At 36.3% G+C, this 24,555-nt stretch overlaps 1 protein-coding gene across 1 annotated transcript in view; it reads left to right on the top strand.

Annotated features, from left to right (window-relative positions):
* LOC128661474 (ATP-dependent translocase ABCB1-like) overlaps positions 1-24,555 on the top strand; it is a 261,506-nt gene that overhangs the window by 22,094 nt on the left and 214,857 nt on the right. Inside the window, exon 5 of the mRNA XM_053715723.1 lies at positions 3,402-3,468. Coding sequence (XP_053571698.1) covers positions 3,402-3,468 — 67 coding nt within the window. The remainder of the gene's footprint in view (positions 1-3,401; positions 3,469-24,555) is intronic.

Genomic DNA, 24,555 nt, shown 5'->3' on the forward strand with positions numbered 1-24,555 from the left:
CTGATTGCGAATCAGTATAAGTTCATCATTTTGTATTTCCAGATAACAATTTAAATCCAAGTAATGATTGTAGATACTAGAGAATTTAAACCAATGAGCCAATGGCAAAAGATATTTAGTAACCATAAGGATACAAACCTGGTGTACTTCATTTCCATTTACCTCCATTAATATTTGTACTATCTCATATTACTTGATAATAATTGAAATCTAAGTACAGGTTGCAGACATAAAAGCAATCCAAAGCACATGAGCCTATGACAAAAGACATTAAGCTACCAATCAAGCTAAACAACTTACTGTGAATTGGTAAACGCTCAAAACATAGTAATTCTAAATATAAACAATACTAACTTAAGTAATGAGTGCAGATACAAGGCAATTTAAATACATGAGCCAATGACAAAAGACATCTACAACCTAAAATACAAAATACGGGTACCTTACTGACATTTATTTGTATAAAGGTGATTGATTCAGTGTACTATTATTAACAAGAGAAAAATACAATAAATTCAAGATTACCTACTTGATAAACCCAAAAAGTATCCAATTCATTACTACGTTATAGTTATACTTAGGGAATACAAATATATACCTATTTTTTGTCTTCTCCCTGGAGATTTAAATACATTTCCTCTCCATATTATCTAGACAGTATTTGTGACCCGATTCTCACACCCTTCAATTTAATAACACGGTTAACACTTAGGTATGTGACAGACTCGTTCTATTGGCCCACTCTATTTGTGTTTTTTAACTTTTTATGTTGTGTGTTCTGTTTCTTTTTTAACGAAACCAATAAAGGTTAAATTTTAACTTAAAATCACCAACTTCACCCCACTACTGGTGTTCTAATTACTAATCGAGTTGATCATAGTCTCTGGGGAGAACGAAGTGCTAAATAAATGCATACTTTTTCAACCTCTATGTTGATCCTGTTCTTCTAGGTTAGGATTTATTTTACAGGTAATTGGGTAATTATTTTAACTAGGTAGATATTAAATAGTTAATAACTATTTAATAGCTGTTATACCTAGTTAAAATAATTAACAATTTACCTGTAAAATAAATATAAACCCTAACATAGCTACAATGTAATTATTAATTATATTGTAGCTATCTTAGGGTTTATTTTATAGGTAAGTATTTAGATTTAAATAGGAATATTTTAGTTTATAATATGAATTAGATTAATTTAATACGAATTTAGTTAGGGGTGTTAGGGTTAGATAGAGTTAATATAGTTAATATAAATACTATAGTAACTATATTAACTATATTAACCCTAATATAATTAGGGTTAATATGTTTAATATATATATAATGTAATAACTATATTAACTATAATATACTAAGGGTTAATATAGATAATATAGCTGGCGGCGGAGTAGGGGGATTAGATTAGGGGTTAATGTGTTTAATATAGGCGGCGGCGGTGTAGGGGGATTAGATTAGGGGTTAATACATTTATTATAGGTGGCGGCGGTGTAGGGGGATTTAGATTGTAGGCAAAAGAGCTGATTACTTTGTGACAAAGCCCCGCCAAAAGCCCTTTTAAGGGCTGGCAAAAGAGCAGTTTACTTTGGGGTAATGCCACGCAAAAAGCCCTTTTCAGGGCTATTTGTAGGGTTAGACTTAGGTTTAGTTGTAGGGATAGTTTAGTATTTTAGGGGTTAAATAATTTAATATAGATGGCGGCGGGGTAGGGGGATTAAATTAGGGGTTAATAATTTTAAAATAGATGGCGGCGGGGTAGGGGCTCACTTTAGGGGGTAGGTAAGGTAGATGGCGGCGGTGTTAGGGGCTTACTTTAGGGGTTATAGATTTAATACAGCTGGCGGCGGGGTCCGGGAGTGGCGGTTTAGGGGTTAATAACTTTATTAGGTGGCGGCGGGGTACGGGAGTGGCGGTTTAGGGGTTAATAACTTTTTTTATTGTTAGGATAGTGAGGGGGGATAGCGGATAGAGGGTTAGACGTGTCGGGCTATGTTTAGGAGGTGTGTTAGACAGTGCGGGTGATTTCATACTTTAGTCAGGTTTTGTAGGCGCCGGCAGTTTCTAACGTGGCACAAGTCACTGGCGACTCCAAAAATCTGTACTTACGCAGATTTCTGGACATCGCTACTTTGTCAGACTTACGCCACTTTAGCAACTGGCGGCGCCGCATATTGGATAGCTCGAGTTGCGAGCTGAAACTGCGGGCGACGCGGGTTCCCTCGCTTGCGCCGCAAACTACGCCGTATATCGGATCGCGCCCACTAATGTTAGCCAGCCACTTGTAATCTTGCTCTAAATTCCTTAAAATCTAATTTCCCGCCTGTTCATAGCCAACAAAACAGATGGTTAAATATGTAAAGATGAACTATTTTGGATTCTATAAACAAATTAATGAACTGCAGAAGGGTGGCTCAATATCAAAATCTTGCCCACCTATTCTGCCAATTTTATACAATAGAAAAAAAGTCAATTTATTCAGTCTGTAATAATTATACTTTATGTAATAAGGTCAAACCCATCTGGACAGTGGGGATTGCACTCTTTTTCCACAACCGAGCTATAATTAATCTATCCGTGTAAAGGACAAACTGTGTTAATATGCAAAATATGGTTTTAGTAGTAAGAATCCCTACCATATATAAATAATAGTACTCATTTCCCCACAACCCCTTCAACACCTGTCAGAGGTAATTCAAAGGGTCAAAATTACAGTCTGAGCAGAAATTGTTTTAATAGTCATGTCCTAGAGTTCACAGAGAACTGACCAAGTATTATAATGCAATGCCAGGTTGATTTGTGAAAAACTGAACTACTATATCATAATAAAGTATATATAATGGATTAATTTAAACAAATTTCTTTCAGATACATACTCAATCATTCAGTAAATTGTGGGGCAATATCAAATTAAGTCTTGCCATCTCTATTAATATTCTTGTTTCTCTATTGGAAACCTTGCACTGGCCAAATCCCAATCCAGAACTCCTAACCCTACCTTCACTTCACTCCCAAACTAATTAGGTTGAGCAACCTTCGCAACCAATTATGAAATTTATTTTAGAACTGTTGGGAACTTAACCTTTGGCTAGAAGAATAATTTATTTTATTTTTTTTCTAAATTGTGGGTAGGAATTTACTTATGAACACATAACCACATAACATAATTCTTCACTGTACTGAAAAATAATAGCAATATTTTTAAGGGGTTTTCTGTAAAAATGAGATTTCAGTGAATGGGTTCCTCACAAATAAACAAATATATACTGTATATAATGTATAAAGATCACAAGTGGTAAAACAGACTCATTACAGTCCCAACAGTTTAAGAAAAAATGTATACAGTAATAATTAGGCTGAAAATCCACAATCTTAACATGATTCATCCCTTTTATGTTTAACAGTTACGATTTCAAATGCATCTGGTTGTGCCGTCTTTCAAACCATTGATATAGAAGCAGAAATGACCAGGTATGATGTCATTTTATGTTCTTTATGGAATGAAGAATTATTGTACTGTGCACACATATGTATCACTTATTCATGTTTCCCTATTCTCTGTTCCCCCTTATTCCCATTTGCTTTCCACATTGAAGCCTTAAAATTCTTCTCCGCGTTGTGTCTTCTGCATCATTTCACCTAGACTAATTTAAACACATTTTTCTTTCAAATCAAAACCTCTCTTTTGACTACAATCGTTTTATAGCATCTATACGGCTAGATTACGAGTTGTGCGTTAAGGTAAAAAAGCAGCGTTAACAGGTCCTAACGCTGCTTTTTTATGCCCGCTGCTATTACGAGTTTTGCAGGTATAGGTGTACCGCACACTTTGTTGGCCTTACCGCAAACCTACTTACGTAAAGTTTGTAAACCCTTTTTTCTATGGGACTTCCATAGCGCCGGTATTACCAGTTTGTCCTGGGAGGCCAAAAAGTGAGGGGTACAGCCTCTACCGACAAGATCCATAATGCATTCTAAAGTCAGTAGTTATGAGTTTTACACTACAAAGCTGTAGCATAAAACTCATAACTAAAGTGCTAAAAAGTACACTAACACCCATAAACTACCTATTAACCCCTAAACCGAGGTCCTCCCGCCTGCATCGCAAACACTAAAATAACATTTTTAACCCCTAATCTGCCTCTCTGGACATCGTTGCCACTATAATAAACATATTAACCCCTAAACTGCCGAACTCCCGCATCGCAAACACTAGTTAAATATTATTAACCCCTAATCTGCCGCCCTTAACATCACCGCCACCTACATTATACTTATTAACCCCTAATCTGCTGCCCCCAACATCGCCGACACCTACATTATACTTATTAACCCCTAATCTTCCGCTCCAGACATCGCCGCCACCTACATTATATTTATTAACCCCTAATCTGATGCCCCCAACATCGCCGACACCTACCTACATTTATTAACCTCTAATCTGCCATCCCCAACGTCGCCGCCACTATTCTAAATTTATTAACCCTTTAAACCTAAGTCTAACACTAACACCCCCTAACTTAAATATTATTTAAATAAATCTAAATAAAATAACTATCTTAAATAAATTATTCATATTTAAAACTAAATACTTACCTATAAAATAAACCCTAAGCTAGCTACAATATAACTAATAGTTACATTGTAGCTAGCTTAGTGTTTATTTTTATTTTACAGGCAAGTTTGTATTTATTTTAACTAGGTAGAATCGTTATTAAATAGTTATTAACTATTTAATAACTACCTAGCTAAAATAAATACAATTTTACCTGTAAAATAAAACCTAACCTAAGTTACAATAACACCTAACCTTACACTGTAATTAAATAAATTCCCTACATTAAATACAATAAAATAAATTAAATTAAATTAGCTAAATCACAAAAACAAACAAACACTAAATTACAGAAAATAAAAAAAAAAACCTAGCCTAAACTAAACTACCAATAGAAAGTAGAAAAAATGGGACAGGCGCAGCCTGACTCAAGTGAAATACAATTTATTTAAACAGTAAGTGCACAAGACAAGTGGCTACTTACAAACATAAAAACATTCAAAGCATGTATTAAAGCAATTTCCAAGGTAAAGACTGCCGCAAAAATCCACACTGTACTTGTTGAAAACACCTCCCAAATGGTGTCAGTGGATGCAGTGTTAATGCAGATAGTCATAGAATATGATAACAATGTCTCTATGCGTTTTGTCTGGGTTCGCCCAGACTTTGTCAAGAGTGATTCTGTTCTGTGCTCCAACCGGCTTATAAAGGAGCTGATACAGGTAAGGTTCATAGGTCAGCCTATCAAATGCCACCTGTGTTACAACCTGTTTTCCAATCCCTGACAGGATAACACAGCTGAATGCTAAGATCAGATGTGTTGCAAATAAGTAAATACATTAATAAAAAATATGCATTAATAAAAACAACCATTAAAACAGTTTAAAAATGTACATTCTTATGTAGATAGAAACCTAAAAAAATGAACATAATATGATAATGTTTCTGAATTGAATAACTCTATGATTTAAAATGGTAATACTTCACTAAAAGGCTCAAAAAGATGTCAGCATTGTAGAGCCAAATTTAATTGTTAAAGTTGTCAAATACAGAATCTGGTCTGTATAAAAAGATGTAGTTAAAAATTGATAAAAAGTAGATAATGAATCTTTGTTAGATATTTGATAAATAAAGTATTGTTATTAGTATCAACTAATGGGGTCACTAATTAGGGGGGCGTTACTAAAATAATTACATAAATGCCTGTAAATCTAGTTCTTAATTTAAGCCAGCAGGGTGCATAGCGTCCAGTTGGTATATCCAAAAGGATTCTCTGCGTCTTAGTGTCAGTAGCCTGTTAGGATATTTGTTTGGCGGAATCCAGTCTATAACTTGGATTTGTAAAGATTATTTGGGTGTAGTGAGGGCGCTAACAAGAGCTTAAGGAATTATAATCCTATAAAATTAAATTAACTTATCTAAGTGACAGATTTGCTTCAGAAATAAAGGCAGTGAGAAAATATATCTTTTACAAGTGATAATGTGAATGATCAACGATATTAAAGATGTGCGTTTCTATCTTGTATAAATGATTTTAAAGTGCAACGTGCTGAGTACTCTGAATTCCTAATATAAAACAACCTGGATATTTATATTAATCAGAGAGATGTGCAGTGAATATTATCTTAGACCTAGATTTGGAGTTTGGCGTTAGCCGTGAAAACCAGCGTTAGAGGCTCCTAACGCTGGTTTTAGGCTACCTCCGGTATTTGGAGTCACTCAAAATAGGGTCTAACGCTCACTTTTCAGCCGTGACTTTTCCATACCGCAGATCCCCTTACGTCAATTGCGTATCCTATCTTTTCAATGGGATTTTTCTAACTCCGGTATTTAGAGTCGTTTCTGAAGTGAGCGTTAGACATCTAACGACAAAACTCCAGCCGCAGGAAAAAAGTCAGTAGTTAAGAGCTTTCTGGGCTAACGCCGGATTCTAAAGCTCTTAACTACTGTACTCTAAAGTACACTAACACCCATAAACTACCTATGTACCCCTAAACCGAGGTCCCCCCACATCGCCGACACTCGAATACATTTTTTTAACCCCTAATCTGCCGACCGCCACCTACGTTATCCTTATGTACCCCTAATCTGCTCCCCCTAACACCGCCGACCCCTGTATTATATTTATTAACCCCTAATCTGCCCCCCTCAACGTCGCCTCCATCTGCCTACACTTATTAAACCCCTAATCTGCCGACCGCAAAGCGCCGCCACCTACGTTATCCTTATGTACCCCTAATCTGCTGCCCCTAACACTGCCGACCCCTATATTATATTTATTAACCCCTAATCTGCCCCCTCAACGTCGCCTCCACCTGCCTACACTTATTAACCCCTAATCTGCCGAGCGGACCTGAGCGCTACTATAATAAAGTTATTAACCCCTAATCCGCCTCACTAACCCTATAATAAATAGTATTAACCCCTAATCTGCCCTCCCTAACATCGCCGACACCTAACTTCAATTATTAACCCCTAATCTGCCGACCGGAGCTCACCGCTATTCTAATAAATGGATTAACCCCTAAAGCTAAGTCTAACCCTAACACTAACACCCCCCTAAATTAAATATAATTTTAATCTAACAAAATAAATTAACTCTTATTAAATAAATTATTCCTATTTAAATCTAAATACTTACCTGTAAAATAAACCCTAATATAGCTACAATATAAATTATAATTACATTGTAGCTATTTTAGGATTAATATTTATTTTACAGGCAACTTTGTAATTATTTTAACCAGGTACAATAGCTATTAAATAGTTAAGAACTATTTAATAGTTACCTAGTTAAAATAATTACAAAATTACCTGTAAAATAAATCCTAACCTAAGTTAGAATTAAACCTAACACTATACTATCATTAAATTAATTAAATAAAATACCTACAATTACCTACAATTAAACCTAACACTACACTATCAATACATTAATTAAATACAATATCTACAAATAACTACAATGAAATAAACTAACTAAAGTACAAAAAATAAAAAAGAACTAAGTTACAAAAAATAAAAAAATATCTACAAACATAAGAAAAATATTACAATTTTAAACTAATTACACCTACTCTAAGCCCCCTAATAAAACAACAAAGCCCCCCAAAATAAAAAATGCCCTACCCTATTCTAAATTACTAAAGTTAAAAGCTCTATAACATTTTATGTTATATCAAAGTAATCAAGTTATTTGAAACCACTAATTTTTGGGGAGACGTCCCCTACGCTACATATCCTTTAGAAACAAATTGTATTGCAATAAATATATTTTACATTGTACCCCTAAGAGATTGTATTTTGTTTTGTATATAGACTTACTTTTATATGGAAGATTATTAGATTGAAATATCCAACTACACCTCATACTACTGAAAGAAACACAATTTATTATTTAAAGATTAAGATAATATTCACTGCACATCTCTCTGATTAATATAAATATCCAGGTTGTTTTATATTAGGAATTCAGAGTACTCAGCACGTTGCACTTTAAAATCATTTATACAAGATAGAAACGCACATCTTTAATATCGTTGATCATTCACATTATCACTTGTAAAAGATATATTTTCTCACTGCCTTTATTTCTGAAGCAAATCTGTCACTTAGATAAGTTAATATAATTTGATAGGATTATAATTCCTTAAGCTCTTGTTAGCGCCCTCACTACACCCAAATAATCTTTATTTTCTATATAAAAAGTTAGAAGGACTTTTTTTCTAAGTGAGGTGTTTGGAATCACCATCTCCAGCGCTCTACTCACTCACATAGTTACATATTGGATTTGTAAACACTTGGGATCAGAGTTGTGATATAATCTAAAATGTTCAGGTACACTATGTGTTTTTAGACCATTTTTAATGTTATTAATGTGTTCATTGAATCTAGTACATATGTTTCTTTTGGTTCTCCCTATGTAAATCATCTTACAGCTGCAGCTCAAAAGATACACTACAAATGTAGAGCTGCAGTTGCATTTATATTTTTGTTTAAAAGTTTTTGTACCTCCTGAACTAGTAAAATGTATGTTCTTATCTATATATTTACACATCCCACATCTTGCTACCCCACATTTGTATGTACCAGGTTTTTGTTGTAACCATTGTAGAGTAGTGGTACTTGTTTTTGATTTCCATGTTTGGCGTAGTTTAGTGGGTGCTAGTATGTTTTTAAAACCAGTGTTTTTCCTAAACGTGACTAATGGTTTGTCTGATAAAATCCTTCCTAAAATGGGATCTGCTTTTAATACCCCCCAATGTTTGCTTAATATGTTCTGGATCTCTTTGGAACCCTGATTGAAAGTTCTTACAAATCTAACATTATCTTTGTTACCATGTTGTTTTTCTATTTTGCGTGGTTGTAGTAATGTTTTCCTGTCCATTAGTTGTACCCTTTCTTTAGCCTGTTGGATTGTGGCTACTTCATAGCCTTTTTCCAAGAATCTGGCATCTAAAATGTTTGCTTCATGTTTAAAATCACTATCCCTGGTACAGTTCCTTTTGATTCTCTGGTATTGACCCAGGGGTATGTTGGTTTTCCACCTGGGTAAATGACCACTTTTGGCATTAAGAAAGCCATTCTTATCTGTAGGTTTGCGAAAATTCTTAACTGCCACCTTGTTATTTTCATCTGCGAATAATACTAAGTCTAGGAACTCAATCTGTTCTTTATCGATCTTGGATACAAATTTGAGATTAAGAGTATTAGAATTCATATGGTTTATGAATTCTTTGCTCTTAACTTCACTGCCTTTCCATATTATAATTACATCGTCTATGTATCTGTAATAACAAATGAGATTATTAATGTATGGATTGTTGGACCATATGTATTTATCTTCAAAGTTGTGCATGTAGAGATTCGCATAAGATGGGGTGAAAGTCGTCCCCATTGCAGTTCCTTGTATCTGTTTGAAAAATTGCTTGTTAAAAACAAAATAATTATGCGAAAGTATGAAGCTAATGCTTTCTAGAATGAATTCTAAGTGTATCGTGGACTTAATGTCTCTATTTAGGGTCTCGTTTATTGCTTTTCATACCAAGATCATGTGGGATGCATGTATATAGTGAAGATACATCACATGCAATCCATAAATAGTCACTTTCCCAATTCATTCCTTCAAAAATATTTATGGTGTGTATGGTATCTCTGAGATATGCCCTAGTTTTTTGTACCACTGGTTGTAAATAGTGGTCTATGTAAATTGAAAGATTATTGGTTAGAGAGCCAATTCCGGAGATGATTGGCCTGCCTGGCGGTGAAACTAAGGTTTTGTGAACCTTTGGCAGGTGGTAAAATGTGGGTATAGATGGGAAATTTTCAGATAAAAAGTTGAATTCGTCATTATTCAAGATATTATTGTGTTTTGCTTCTTCCAGGATGTTGTTCAACTCTTTTTTATACTTGAGAGTGGGATCAAAATTTAATTTTTTATATGTCATTGGGTCATTAAGGATCCTATAAGCCTCTGTTAAATAGTCCCATCTATTTTGTACAACCACCCCCCCACCCTTATCGGCCACCCTGATCACTATGTCCTGATTGCTTTGTAAATTTTTTAGAGTTTTCCTTTCATCTCTGGAAAGGTTGTCATTGTAATTGTTTGTCCAATTTTTGTCTTTTTTATACCAGAGTTTGGTGAGATCACTGCAAACTAATTTATTGAATGTAGTTATAAATTCCCCTTGTGTTGAATAGGGATAAAAGCTGGATTTATGTTTAAAGTGACTGTGTTGAATAGTTTCTTCATACTCATAAACACTTAGGTTTAAGAGATCCTGTTGGTTTTGTGAGAGAGTTGTGAAATTTTCCTCACGTGTGATTAGATCATTGAGTATTTCTAGAGTCGATTGATCTGAATGATCTAATGTAGTGACCATAGGTGTGGATGCAATAGGTGTGGTCTTTAAAAAATATCTTTTTAGTGTAAGGTTTCTAATATATTTCTGAAGATCTATATAAGTTTGAAATTTATCCGGTGCTTTTTTTGGGGCAAAATTGAGACCCTTAGCTAGAAGATTAAACGTACTTTATTGTTTGTACTATTCATTTCCATTAGGGTGTTTTTTGTTTTTTATATATATATATATATATATATATATATATATATATATATATATATATATATATATATTATTTTTTTTGTTTCTTTCTTTTACTTTTGGTTGTTAACCAAACATTACAGATACAATTTATAGGTTATATTGGAACCATCTCAGTATAACAAATTCCCTCAAAATAGTCTCAGTATAGGGTCAAATACACACTTGAATTATAATGAGTACTTATAACTTTGGAGATTGTCCTAATAGACACTATAGAAAGCGGGCCATGGATTTATTAGCCCAGACAAATGTGGTTACAAATAATTTGGAACAATTGGATCCTAACACTCTTTTCAAAGAATTAGAAAAGTTATTAAACAATGACACCAAGGAGTGGCAGGATCTAATTCTTCTAGATAATTATTTATTACATTATATAGTCCCCAGGGGTTTAAGATTGTACAAAAAAACAGCCTTCGACCTTGAAGAGGTTGAATACAGCACAGAGTGGGATAAAGCTTTCCACGACTGTTCTCTAACCCTTATCAGGATTTTAACTAGATATAGAGAGCACACATTAGATAAAATCAAGAGCTCTCTAGACAATCTACTGCCCAAAATTCAAAACTTTCAAACAGATGAATATTGGAAAAAATTAAATGACAATATTCAGGAGAGAAACAAAAAATATGGTTCAGATCTCATGAAAGCCAAATATAAAAAATGATGTAGGGATAAAGACGACTACCTACATGATAGAGTACACACATACAAAATCAAAGATTACCCTATTAGTGAGGTAGAAAACAGAAACATGGGTCACCAGACACTTATGAATAGGGAAGATTCTACCTCATCTGGTATGTCCAAAAGAGTACATTTTTCAACTCCAAGAATCATAGAAACAACACATAAAAATGGAACCAGACAAAACACCAATACATATAATTTTCCCCATCATAAACAGGAGACACGTCAGATTTTTAATCATAATGGGAATAGCCATAGAACAGAGACTTCTCAGACATTTGAACAAGGCAGGAACCATTTGAAAAATGCACCTCACATTTCATATGGAGGGTCTAATTGATCAAACGATAGGGGTTACACAAATAAAAATCATAACCAGGTAACCCACTTAAACCATCAAGACACATACAAACCAGCATATAAGAATAGATTCTCAAATACCCCAAAACAAAACACTTGGAGAAATCGGAATAATTCCAATTGCTTCACACCTCCTTACATGAGAGAAAATAGATCTATTGATAATTATCGACATAATGCTTCAGCAGTTCCAACTTACAATAGATTTGATACATTGACCAATCAAGAACAGGAAATTTATCAACATCCCAATTGGCACACTCAAGGGGCAAAACCTAAGATGGCACAAAATTTGGGGAATACTAATAAACAAAGGGATCAAAGCAATATAAGTCACAAATTACATTTTTTAGACCTGGCAACCTCCCCAACAGGGAGATTTCGGAACTCCACAGAAACAATACAACAAATAGGGGGAACACGAGAATCACACCAGGCAAACGAAGAAGACCAAGCGGGGATGTAGAGGGGGGAGACAGATTCAATTACTCAAATACAAAAAGAATGAAGTAGAAAAGAATAAAGCCAACATCTTTAATCTTTCAGATACAGTTCTGGGCACTAAAGAAATTAATCTTCTAGCTAAGGGTCTTAATTTTGCCCCAAAAAAAGCACCGGATAAATTTCAAACTTATATAGATCTTCAGAAATATATTTGAAACCTTACACTAAAAAGATATTTTTTAAAGACCACACCTATTGCATCCACACCTATGGTCACTACATTAGATCATTCAGATCAATCGACTCTAGAAATACTCAATGATCTAATCACACATGAGGAAAATTTCACAACTCTCTCACAAAACCAACATGATCTCTTAAACCTAAGTGTTTATGAGTATGAAGAAACTATTCAGCACAGTCACTTTAAACGTAAATCCAGCTTTTATCCCTATTCAACACAAGGGGAATTTATAACTACATTCAATAAATTAGTTTGCAGTGATCTCACCAAACTCTGGAAGAAAAAAGACAAAAATTGGACAAACAAATACAATGACAACCTTTCCAGAGATGAAAGGAAAACTCAAAAAAATTGACAAAGCAATCAGGACATAGTGATCAGGGCGGCCGATAAGGGTGTGGGGGGGGGGTGGTTGTGCAAAATAGAGGGGACTATTTAACAGAGGCTTATAGGATCCTTAATGACCCAATGACATATAAAAAAATTAATTTTGATCCCACTCTCAAGTATAAAAAGAGTTGAACAACATCCTGAAAGAAGCAAAAAACAATAATATCTTGAATAATGACGAATTCAACTTTTTATCTGAAAATTTCCCATATATACCCACATTTTACCACCTGCCAAAGGTTCACAAAACCTTAGTTTCACCACCAGGCAGGCCAATCATCTCCGGAATTGGCTCTCTAACCAATAATCTTTCAATTTACATAGACCACTATTTACAACCAGTGGTACAAAAAACTAGGGCATATCTCAGAGATACCATACACACTATAAATATTTTTGAAGGAATTAATTGGGAAAGTGACTATTTATGGATTGCATGTGATGTATCTTCACTATATACATGCATCTCACATGATCTTGGTATAAAAGCAATAAACGAGACCCTAAATAGAGACATTAAGTCCACAATACACTTAGAATTCATTCTAGAAAGCATTAGCTTGATACTTTCGCATAATTATTTTGTTTTTAACAAGCAATTTTTCAAACAGATACAAGGAACTGCGATGGGGACGACTTTCGCCCCATCTTATGCGAATCTCTACATGCACAACTTTGAAGATAAATACATCTGGTCCAACAATCCATACATTAATAATCTCATTTGTTATTACAGATACATAGACGATGTAATTATAATATGGAAAGGCAGTGAAGTTAAGAGCAAAGAATTCATAAACCATATGAATTCTAATACTCTTAATCTCAAATTTGTATCCAAGATCGATAAAGAACAGATTGAGTTCCTAGACTTAGTATTATTCGCAGATGAAAATAACAAGGTGGCAGTTAAGAATTTTCGCAAACCTACAGATAAGAATGGCTTTCTTAACACCAAAAGTGTTCATTTGCCCAGGTGGAAAACCAACATACCCCTGGGTCAATACCAGAGAATCAAAAGGAACTGTACCAGGGATAGTGATTTTAAACATGAAGCAAACATTTTAGATGCCAGATTCTTGGAAAAAGGCTATGAAGTAGCCACAATCCAACAGGCTAAAGAAAGGGTACAACTAATGGACAGGAAAACATTACTACAACCACGCAAAATAGAAAACAACATGGTAACAAAGATAATGTTAGATTTGTAAGAACTTTCAATCAGGGTTCCAAAGAGATCCAGAACATATTAAGCAAACATTGGGGGTTATTAAAAGCAGATCCCATTTTAGGAAGGATTTTATCAGACAAACCATTAGTCACGTTTAGGAAAAACACTGATTTTAAAAACATACTAGCACCCACTAAACTACGCCAAACAGGAAAATAAAAAACAAGTACCACTACTCTACAATGGTTACAACAAAAACCTGGTACATACAAATGTGGGGTAGCAAGATGTGGGATGTGTAAATATATAGATAAGAACATAAATTTTACTAGTTCAGGAGGTACAAAAACTTTTAAACAAAAATATAAATGCAACTGCAGCACTACATTTGTAGTGTATCTTTTTAGCTGCAGCTGTAAGATGATTTACATAGGGAGAACCAAAAGAAGCATACATACTAGATTCAATGAACACATTAATAACATTAAAAATGGTCTAAAAACACATAGTGTACCTGAACATTTTAGATTATATCACAACTCTGATCCCAAGTGTTTACAAATCCAAGTTATAGACTGGATTCCGCCAAACAAATATCCTAACAGGCTACTGACACTAAGACGCAGAGAATCCTTTTGGATATACCAACTGGACACTATGCACCCTGCTGGCTTAAATTTAGAACTAGATTTACAGGCATTTATGTAATTATTTTAGTAAAGCCCCCCTAATTAGTGACCCCATTAGTTGATACTAATAACAATACTTTATTTATCAAATATCTAACAAAGATTCATTATCTACTTTTTATCAATTTTTAACTACATCTTTTTATACAGACCAGATTCTGTATTTGACAACTTTAACAATTAAATTTGGCTCTACAATGCTGACATCTTTTTGAGCCTTTTAGTGAAGTATTACCATTTTAAATCATAGAGTTATTCAATTCAGAAACATTATCATATTATGTTCATTTTTTTAGGTTTCTATCTACATAAGATTGTACATTTTTAAACTGTTTTAATGGTTGTTTTTATTAATGTATATTTTTTATTAATGTATTTACTTATTTGCAACACATCTGATCTTAGCATTCAGCTGTGTTATCCTGTCAGGGATTGGAAAACAGGTTGTAACACAGGTGGCATTTGATAGGCTGACCTATGAACCTTACCTGTATCAGCTCCTTTATAAGCCGGTTGGAGCACAGAACAGAATCACTCTTGACAAAGTCTGGGCGAACCCAGACGAAACGCGTAGAGACATTGTTATCATATTCTCTGACTATCTGCATTAACACTGTATCCACTGACACCATTTGGAAGGTGTTTTCAACAAGTACAGTGTGGATTTTTGCGGCAGTCTTTACCTTGGAAATTGCTTTAATACATGCTTTGAATGTTTTTATGTTTGTAAGTAGCCACTTGTCTTGTGCACTTACTGTTTAAATAAATTGTATTTCACTTGAGTCAGGCTGCGCCTGTCCCATTTTTTCTACTTTCCGTTCCTCTTTGATGCGATCCACGGACATCCATTACCTGTCACAGGCAGCAACTGATCACCCTTGAACCCGGAAGGAGAAAACTCGCAACGCTGAGCTAAACAGCTTGAACCATCTCTCCTCCAGCTCAAAGGAGAAACACCGGCTTTTTCACCCCCACAGAAGTTCCAGGACCGTAAGCGCCAAAATATTTGGCTCTGTTTGCCTAACTGTACTGTATTCTTAAACTACCAATAGCCCTTTTTGCGGCAAAAGGCCCTTTAAAGTGCTATTGGTAGTTTAGTTTAGTGTTTGTTTGTTTTTGTGATTTAGCTAATTTAATTTAATTTATTTTATTGTATTTAATGTAGGGAATTTATTTAATTACAGTGTAAGGTTAGGTGTTATTGTAACTTAGGTTAGGTTTTATTTTACAGGTAAATTTGTATTTATTTTAGCTAGGTAGTCATTAAATACAAACTTGCCTGTAAAATAAAAACCCTAAGCTAGCTAAAATGTAACTATTAGTTATATTGTAGCTAGCTTAGGGTTTATTTTATAGGTAAGTATTTAGTTTTAAATATGAATAATTTAGTTAATGATAGTAATTTTATTTAGTAAATTTATTTAGATTGCCCCAAAGAAATCAGCTCTTTATCCTGCAAAAAAAAAATACAAACACCCCCCAACAGTAAAACCCACCACCCACCCAACCCCCCAGCCAACCAACCCCCCAAATAAAATCCTAACTAAAAAAACCTAAGCTCCCCATTGCCCTGAAAAGGGCATTTGGATAGGCATTGCCTTTAAAAGGGCATTTAGCTCTATTGCTGCCCAAAGCCCTAAGGTTAATCGCTTTGGATAGTGGGCTCTTTCTATAACTCGCGCATTTGAGTGAGTTGGAGTAGATTTAGGAGTCTTTCTGTGACTGATGCTGTTTGTCTATTTTGCTAGTGTAGGATATGCATACCCACATGTACGTTGTATAGGGTCGCCATAGAAACGATGACAGTCCCCCTGATTGGTTATTGTGGTTGTTACGACTACACATTCGAGAGGTGTGGTCGAGGTTTATCCTATGACATTCTCCGTAGCACGGATGGATCCACTACACCTGTTTTTCACATGTTATTTAGTTTTTTAAGACATATTAGCAACAGTATAGTTTATTCACTTATGGGCTACAGATTTGGTATAGCCCCTTGATTTTTGCACACGGTCTCCACAGATTGGTGACCGGACTGAGGGAGGGGCCTGCAGGCCTTTATAAGTGTAATAATATGTAATAAATCGTTTCTAATATAATGTTGAGTTCTGGATTGCTGAGTTATAGTAAGCAGTTTCACAGTTCAATTGAAAAGAGCAAGTAATCACAGTTGAAAGTTGCTTGTGGTTTTGACATATAATAGGTTGTTTTGTGTCACAGACTTAACCACTAAAAGATGCTGTGTGGGTTAAGTTCGTGACTTACTATATGCCAAAGCTGTAAGCCCAGTGTGATAACATAGGAATATATCACACTAATGACAAGCAGGCAATATAAACATAGGATGCAGCAAAAATAGAAAAATGGTACTCACAAGAGGTAGTAGCTGCACAGTGAAGCGAGTACTCACAGACCGGAAGGTGATTCAAGTTGGTGAATGTGAAAGTCCGGTCCGGTCTGGCAGAGCAAGCAGGGTAGTGATTCAGTGGAACTGCAAATAGGCTGAACAGCAGGACAAGCTGAGAAGTGAGCACGCCGACAGCGTGTGGAAGTGAGAGACAATCTCGTCAGCAGCTGATGACGTCAGCAGAGGTTACAGGAACTGAAGGTCTGACTGCAGCTGCAGTCTAACGAGGAGCTGACAGGTTGCAGGAAACTAGAAACAGAGCACTTGTTCTCAGGTAAGACTGCAATAAACCAGCAATAGTGTGTCTGGGCGGCAGCCTTAAATAGGGGAAAGAGCCAACAACACCTTACACAGACCCCCCCCCCCCCCAAGGAAACCACAGCGAGGTTTCAAGGCCGAGGGCGATCTGGGTTCCTGCGGTGGAAAAGAGACAGGAGTCGAGGAGCAGTGATGTTAGTAGCAGGCTCCCATGAGTCCTCCTCATGACCGTAACCTTTCCAATGAACAAGGTAGAACAATCTGCCGGAACGGATACATGAATCAAGAATACTGTGTACTTCATATTGGACATCAGGAAGGGTACCATAGGTGACATCACGAGCGGCAGCAGAAGGTGTATTGGAGGTACATGGTTTAACCAAGGAAATATGGAATGTGGGATGAACCTTAATATTTGGAGGAAGTTGTAAAGTGACAGTAAGTGGATTTTTTATGGAAATGATAGGGTAAGGTCCAATGAACAGTTTTCCCAATTTTCTGCTCGGGTAATGTAATTTAAGGTTTTTTGTGGATAACCACACCAATTGTCCAACCTTATAGTCTGGAGGCTTTCTATGGCGGAGGTTGTAGTACTTTCGTTGTGAGGATTGAGCCTCAAGTATATGTTCTCTGACAGATGTGAATATGCTAGAGAAATCGTTAACAAGGTCGTTAACCTGAGGAGATTGTGTGTCAACTCTAGGCAGAAGGTTGAAGCGGGGATGGATACCGTAATTGATATAGAAAGGGGTGTAACCAGTGGATGAGTTAACATGGTTATTGTAAGCGAATTCGGCAAGGGGTAAGTATGGAACCCATGAATCTTGATGTTGAGAGCAGAAGCAACGTAGGTACTGCTCAATCCACTGGTTGACACGCTCGGTCTGTCCATTAGTTTGTGGGTGGAATGAGGTGCTCAATTTCTGATCCATATGTAAAGCTTCGCAAAGATGTTTCCAGAATTTAGACGTGAATTGTGTCCCTCTGTCGCTCAACACAGATGTTGGTAGTCCATGAAGGCGTACGATGTCTTTAATGAATAATTCGGATGTGACTTTAGAGGTGGGTACACCTGAAACTGGGATGAAATGTGCCATTTTGGAAAATAGGTCTGTAACCACGTATATGGTAGTGTAAGAGTGAGAAGGTGGAAGGTCAACTATAAAATCCATTGAAAGTGACTGCCAGGGATGATGAGGAACTGGAAGGGGTTGGAGTAGACCCATTGAGTGTTGACGGGAATGTTTTGAAGTGGCGCAAACATCACATTGTGAGACGTAATTCTTGACAGATTTGGATAAGGAGGGCCACCAATAATTCCTACTGATTAAGTTTAAGGTTTTATCGGAACCCATATGTCCTGCCAGGGGGGAGTCATGCGTCAATTTAAATATGGAATGTCTTAGAGGTGGAGGAATATAGAGTTTGTCATTCATGTAAAAGAGACCATCGTTTTGTTGGACTAGAATGTCTATGGGTTTGGAATCATCCAAGGACTGTGCAGTCTTAATTTGTTTTCTCAAGTCTACAGTGGAATCTGTCAGTAAGCCCATAAAGTTATGTTTAGGTATGACTGTAGAAGGGGTCCTATCCAAAGAAACTTTGGTATCCTTGCGAGTGAGAGCATCAGCCTTTCCATTCTTAATGCCAGGTCTGTAGCAGATGGTGAATTGGAATCTAGAGAAGTACAAACTCCAACGGAGCTGTCTGGATGAAAGGGTCCTGTTGGATTGAAGATACTGAAGGTTCTTGTGATCAGTATATATGATGGTAGGATGAGAGGCTCCCTCCAACAGATGACGCCACTGATCAAAGGAGGATTTAATAGCCAGTAGTTCCTTCTCTCCGACTGGATAATTAATTTCAGCTGGTTGCATGATCCTTGAGAAATATGCCACAGGATGTATGGGGTCCTTGAAAGATTTTCTTTGCGAAAGAATGGCACCTATGGCGTAATCCGACGCATCTACTTCCAGAATAAATTGTTTGTTAAGATCTGGGAATTGTAGAATGGGGGCGGATGAAAATTTTGATTTCAGTAAATCAAAAACAGTTTGAGTAGCTTCTGTCCAATGGAAGGTGGAATTGAGTTTGGTTAAATCAGATAGTGGTTTTGTGATAGCAGCAAAGCCTGGGATAAATTTTCAATAAAAATTAGAGAAACCTAAAAATCGTTGAACATCTTTTTTTGAACGAGGGATAGGCCAATCCTTTATTGCTTGAACTTTATTGTTTTCCATTCCAATACCAAGGGGAGTGATATGGTAACCTAAAAATGTGATATCTTGGGAATCGAAAATACATTTTTCTAACTTGGCATACAACTGATGTTGTCGCAACCGCTGTAAAACATTAGCCACATGAATTTTATGATCATCGAGGTTTTGGGAGAAAATCAAAATATCGTCTAAGTATACGACAACGTATACATCCAAAATGTCCCTGAAGATGTCATTGATGAGACACTGAAATGTAGCAGGTGCATTGCATAACCCGAATGGCATTACTGTATACTCAAACAGGCCATATCTGGTCCTAAATACAGTAAGCCATTCGTCACCTGCTCTTACTCTGATTAAATTGTATGCTCCCCTGAGATCCAATTTGGTGAATACAGAGGAGCCACGTAATCGTTCTATCAACTCTGGTATAAGGGGAAGCGGATATCTATTTTTGCGAGTGCATTTATTGAGCTCTCTGTAATCCACAATAGGGCGTAGAGAACCATCCTTGTTGGTAACAAAAAAAATGCCCGCACCTGCGGGAGAGGTACTGGGTCTTATAAAACCTTTCCTTAGGTTCTCATCTATATAGCCTTTCAGGTGTTCTAACTTGGGCTTAGAGAGCGGATATATATGCCCGAAAGGTATAGAGACACCAGGCAAAAGGTCGATAGGGCAGTCGTAGGCCCTGTGGGGAGGTAAAGTCTCTGCTTCTTTTTTATTAAATACATCAGAGAACTGACTATAATGGGCAGGCAGGTTATTGTCAGAAACCTGGGAAATAGAAGCGTTAAAATTACAAGAATCTGGATGCAGAGAAGGTGAGAAGTGTAAGCTAAGATTTTCCCAGTTAATTACCGGTTTATGTGTGTGTAACCAGTTTATGCCTAAGATGAGATCAAACATAGGTGAGTGTATAACATCAAATGACAACTGGTCACTAAAACCAGAATCTGTGGTGATATGAATATTAGAAGTGTGATGTGTGACATCAAGTAAAGTACCATCAATGACTTTAACTGAGACTGGTTTTTTCTTGGTGACAAGTGGTATTTTATTTTTTCTCACAAAACCCCAGTGCATGAAATTCCCATAGGACCCTGTGTCGATGATGGCAGTGGCATTAATCTTGTGATGATCCCACTGCAAGAGAAGAGACAAAGTTATGTAGGGGTTCGGGGAACGAGGTACCTGAGGATCTAGATGAAGGATGAATTCCTTACCCATTTTTTGCTTAGAGAGGACTGGGCATTCCTTAACGACATGTGCAGGGGAGGCACAGTACATGCATAAATTTAGATTCTTCCTTCTAGTCTTCTCTTGAGGACTTAGGGGACCTCTAATAAATCCTATATCCATAGGTTGCCCAACCTCCTTATTGATGTAAGTAGGTGAAGAGAGATATTTTTTAGGGGTGCAAGCCTTTTCAGAACGTCTCTCCCTCAGACGTCTGTCAATGCTTATTGAAAGACTGTATAAATCTTCAAGGGTATCAGGTATGCCTGTACGAGAAAGCTCGTCTTTTATGTCCTCAGACAAACCTAACCTGAATTGGTTTTTTAGCGAGACTTGGTTCCACAGGGAATCCGTGGCTGCAATCTTAAATTGCGTGATATATGTCTCTACAGGATTCTTCAGTTGTCTTAAGGACCTGAGGGTATTCTCAGCAGAAATCTGCTTGTAAGGGTCGTCGTAAAGCACTGACATCTCAGAAAAAAACCCATCCAGGGAACCCAGGATATAGGACTGCTGTTCATAAAAAGAGTCAGCCCAAGCCCTGGGTTCTCCTCTGAGATAGGATATTACTGTCAGCACCCTAATTCTATCCGTGGGATAGGTCTTTGGCTTTAGCTCAAACAATAAGTTACAAGAATTCCTAAACTCCCTGAATTGGGAGCGATCTCCAGAAAATTTTTCAGGTGCAGAGACTAAAGGCTCAGGATGAGTATCGGTAGGAGGATTTTTTGAGGAGAGTACCTCCCTGAGACAGACTTTTAAAGCCTGATTTTCTACCTGGAGCTCATGGAAGGAATTAGTTAGAATGTCCATCCTGTCAGACAAACTCTGAATCTGACCAGCTACCTGAGTAGGATCCATAATGAGCAAAACTAAATGTGCAAACAAATATACTTAGGAATCAATGAAGCAATCAGGATATAGTACACACACCTGTGTGTTAATTCACTTTCTTGGCTGGTTTATTATGTAATAATATGTAATAAATCGTTTCTAATATAATGTTGAGTTCTGGATTGCTGAGTTATAGTAAGCAGTTTCACAGTTCAATTGAAAAGAGCAAGTAATCACAGTTGAAAGTTGCTTGTGGTTTTGACATATAATAGGTTGTTTTGTGTCACAGACTTAACCACTAAAAGATGCTGTGTGGGTTAAGTTCGTGACTTACTATATGCCAAAGCTGTAAGCCCAGTGTGATAACATAGGAATATATCACACTAATGACAAGCAGGCAATATAAACATAGGATGCAGCAAAAATAGAAAAATGGTACTCACAAGAGGTAGTAGCTGCACAGTGAAGCGAGTACTCACAGACCGGAAGGTGATTCAAGTTGGTGAATGTGAAAGTCCGGTCCGGTCTGGCAGAGCAAGCAGGGTAGTGATTCAGTGGAACTGCAAATAGGCTGAACAGCAGGACAAGCTGAGAAGTGAGCACGCCGACAGCGTGTGGAAGTGAGAGACAATCTCGTCAGCAGCTGATGACGTCAGCAGAGGTTACAGGAACTGAAGGTCTGACTGCAGCTGCAGTCTAACGAGGAGCTGACAGGTTGCAGGAAACTAGAAACAGAGCACTTGTTCTCAGGTAAGACTGCAATAAACCAGCAATAGTGTGTCTGGGCGGCAGCCTTAAATAGGGGAAAGAGCCAACTTAAAGGGACAGTAGAGGTGCGCTGTAACACCTTACAATAAGTTCGCTCACTTGCACATTCATGTTGTCAGAAGAAGGGACATTTGAGGTCCCCAAACGTTACTAATAAAGATTTTTTACACAGATATCCTAAGTCCGGTTAGTGCTTCACGCTGTTTCTTTGATATATATATATATATATATATATATATATATGTATGTTATAAGAACTCATGATCTTAATGTCAAAAAATCTCATTCTCTCTTCCTTAAATTCTCAAATTATGTTGCCTGTTCCAACAAATGTATTAATTTACCATTTCTCCAAAACCCCAATCCAACAATTTAAAATCTTATCAACCATATTGCCTATTTTCCTCTCACAGGTGTCTTAAATGTCTTAAACTTATGAAAGAGCAGTAAGCTAACATGTCTGAAATAAAATATATGCTGTGTTGATACCTCTATTTGCTTCAACAATCTTTTTTTTTAATTTAATTTATTTTTTTATTTCTTTCTATTGAAACAGTCAAATCATAAATGCATCAATACAAGCCCACATGGGTATGTGTAACAATATTACATGCACAGAAATAAGCCATCAATCTTAAACAATGATTCGAAGATATTATCTTTTAGTTGACGAACACGTAATTTTATACTTGCGCGTGAGTGCAAAAGTGGGATTTCTCATAATTGAATAGTGTGTCTCTATTTTATATTATAAAGAGTGTTAGGAGTATAGGTCGATATAGTTATATCTATGATTTGTGAGAAGTTGGAAAAAGTAGTCCATTCTTAGTTTACATAGAAATTCGTGGAGATGCAAAAGAGAATCCCACTACAGAATGCGAGAATAGCACTCACTATCCTGACTGAAAAGCCGAAATTACAATATATACAGTTAAAACATAACTTTTAATAAATCTAAATTAAAAGGGGGGGATATCATTACGTTAAAAACCTAGGATAAAGGGATCACTGCTGAGTTACCTTAATAATAAATATTACTAATGGGCCTCTATGGTATGATAGCCGAAGTAAATTTTAAGGTATACCATCAATTGGTATTGCAATAAACAAGTGGGTATCAGTAAGTTAAATTACTCAAGGTTCAGGTGGTCTATTAGAGAAACCCAGTGAGAGGTTCTCAAATAGTATGAACCTATATTAATATCAGGGGAGGGTTGCTTCCTAGGAGTGGCTGCTAATATACTGGATATTGGAATGGTATGCTCAGAAGTGTGTAAACCAATATATGGGATACATATATGGGATAAATATGTAGTATTTCAACACGTGTGTATATCCGCTGATATTGTATCAGCAATAGTAGTTATTCCAAATATTCTTAATATTCACTTCTTTATTGCATATCAGTGTAATCATTATTGTTAAATGATAGAATTATTACAATGTTTGAGAGTGTTTAAACTGTTGGTGTTACAATCATGTAGAAATGCACGATGTTTCGTGTTAAATTATTATATTAATTAAGTCAATCTTTAGCAACATGTAGCTTGTATAAGAATTACAGGTGCATCAGTCCACCTTAGAGTCTAGATTGTTGAGTAGGGACTGCAGTGTAGTGTAACAGCGCTCCATATTCAAGGCCATGCGTCCTGGGCCCTATAATCAAAAAACCCCCGGTTATGGCAGTTATTGGAACTTCAAGAGTACCAAACGGCTTCAGATCAGACTAAGAGCTGTTAGGAGGCTATTGTGAGAATTATTCAGCAGATTATAAGCAGTAGATTAGCCTCTTCAGTACACTATTTGTCAGAGCTCCTCTTTTTAGCGACCATCCATATTGGCAGTTGGCTCCTCCTCCCGGGAGCTCTTTTTTAATATAGGATAGAGGTTTCATTAGTTGTTTAAATTTTCCTCCGCTATAACCTCAGTGGGTGGGACGGTATTACAACCGGACGGTTGCGGTAAATCGAGATAGAAGCCTTACTTTGCTTTTTGTATTATTAACTAACGCAATAGAATGCACTATCATTTGAGCTATAAGTAAAATTATTGCAATACAGCACGTAATCATCAGTATGATAGTGCACAACAAATAACATTACAACTTTGCTTAATGGTGGATGCCCCTCTTTGGGAATATGTTGCAACCAAACGGTTGTGGTAATCTATAGAGAAATTAA

Source organism: Bombina bombina, chromosome 5, assembly GCF_027579735.1.
Source record: "Bombina bombina isolate aBomBom1 chromosome 5, aBomBom1.pri, whole genome shotgun sequence".
NCBI classification, from domain to species: Eukaryota; Metazoa; Chordata; class Amphibia; order Anura; family Bombinatoridae; genus Bombina; species Bombina bombina.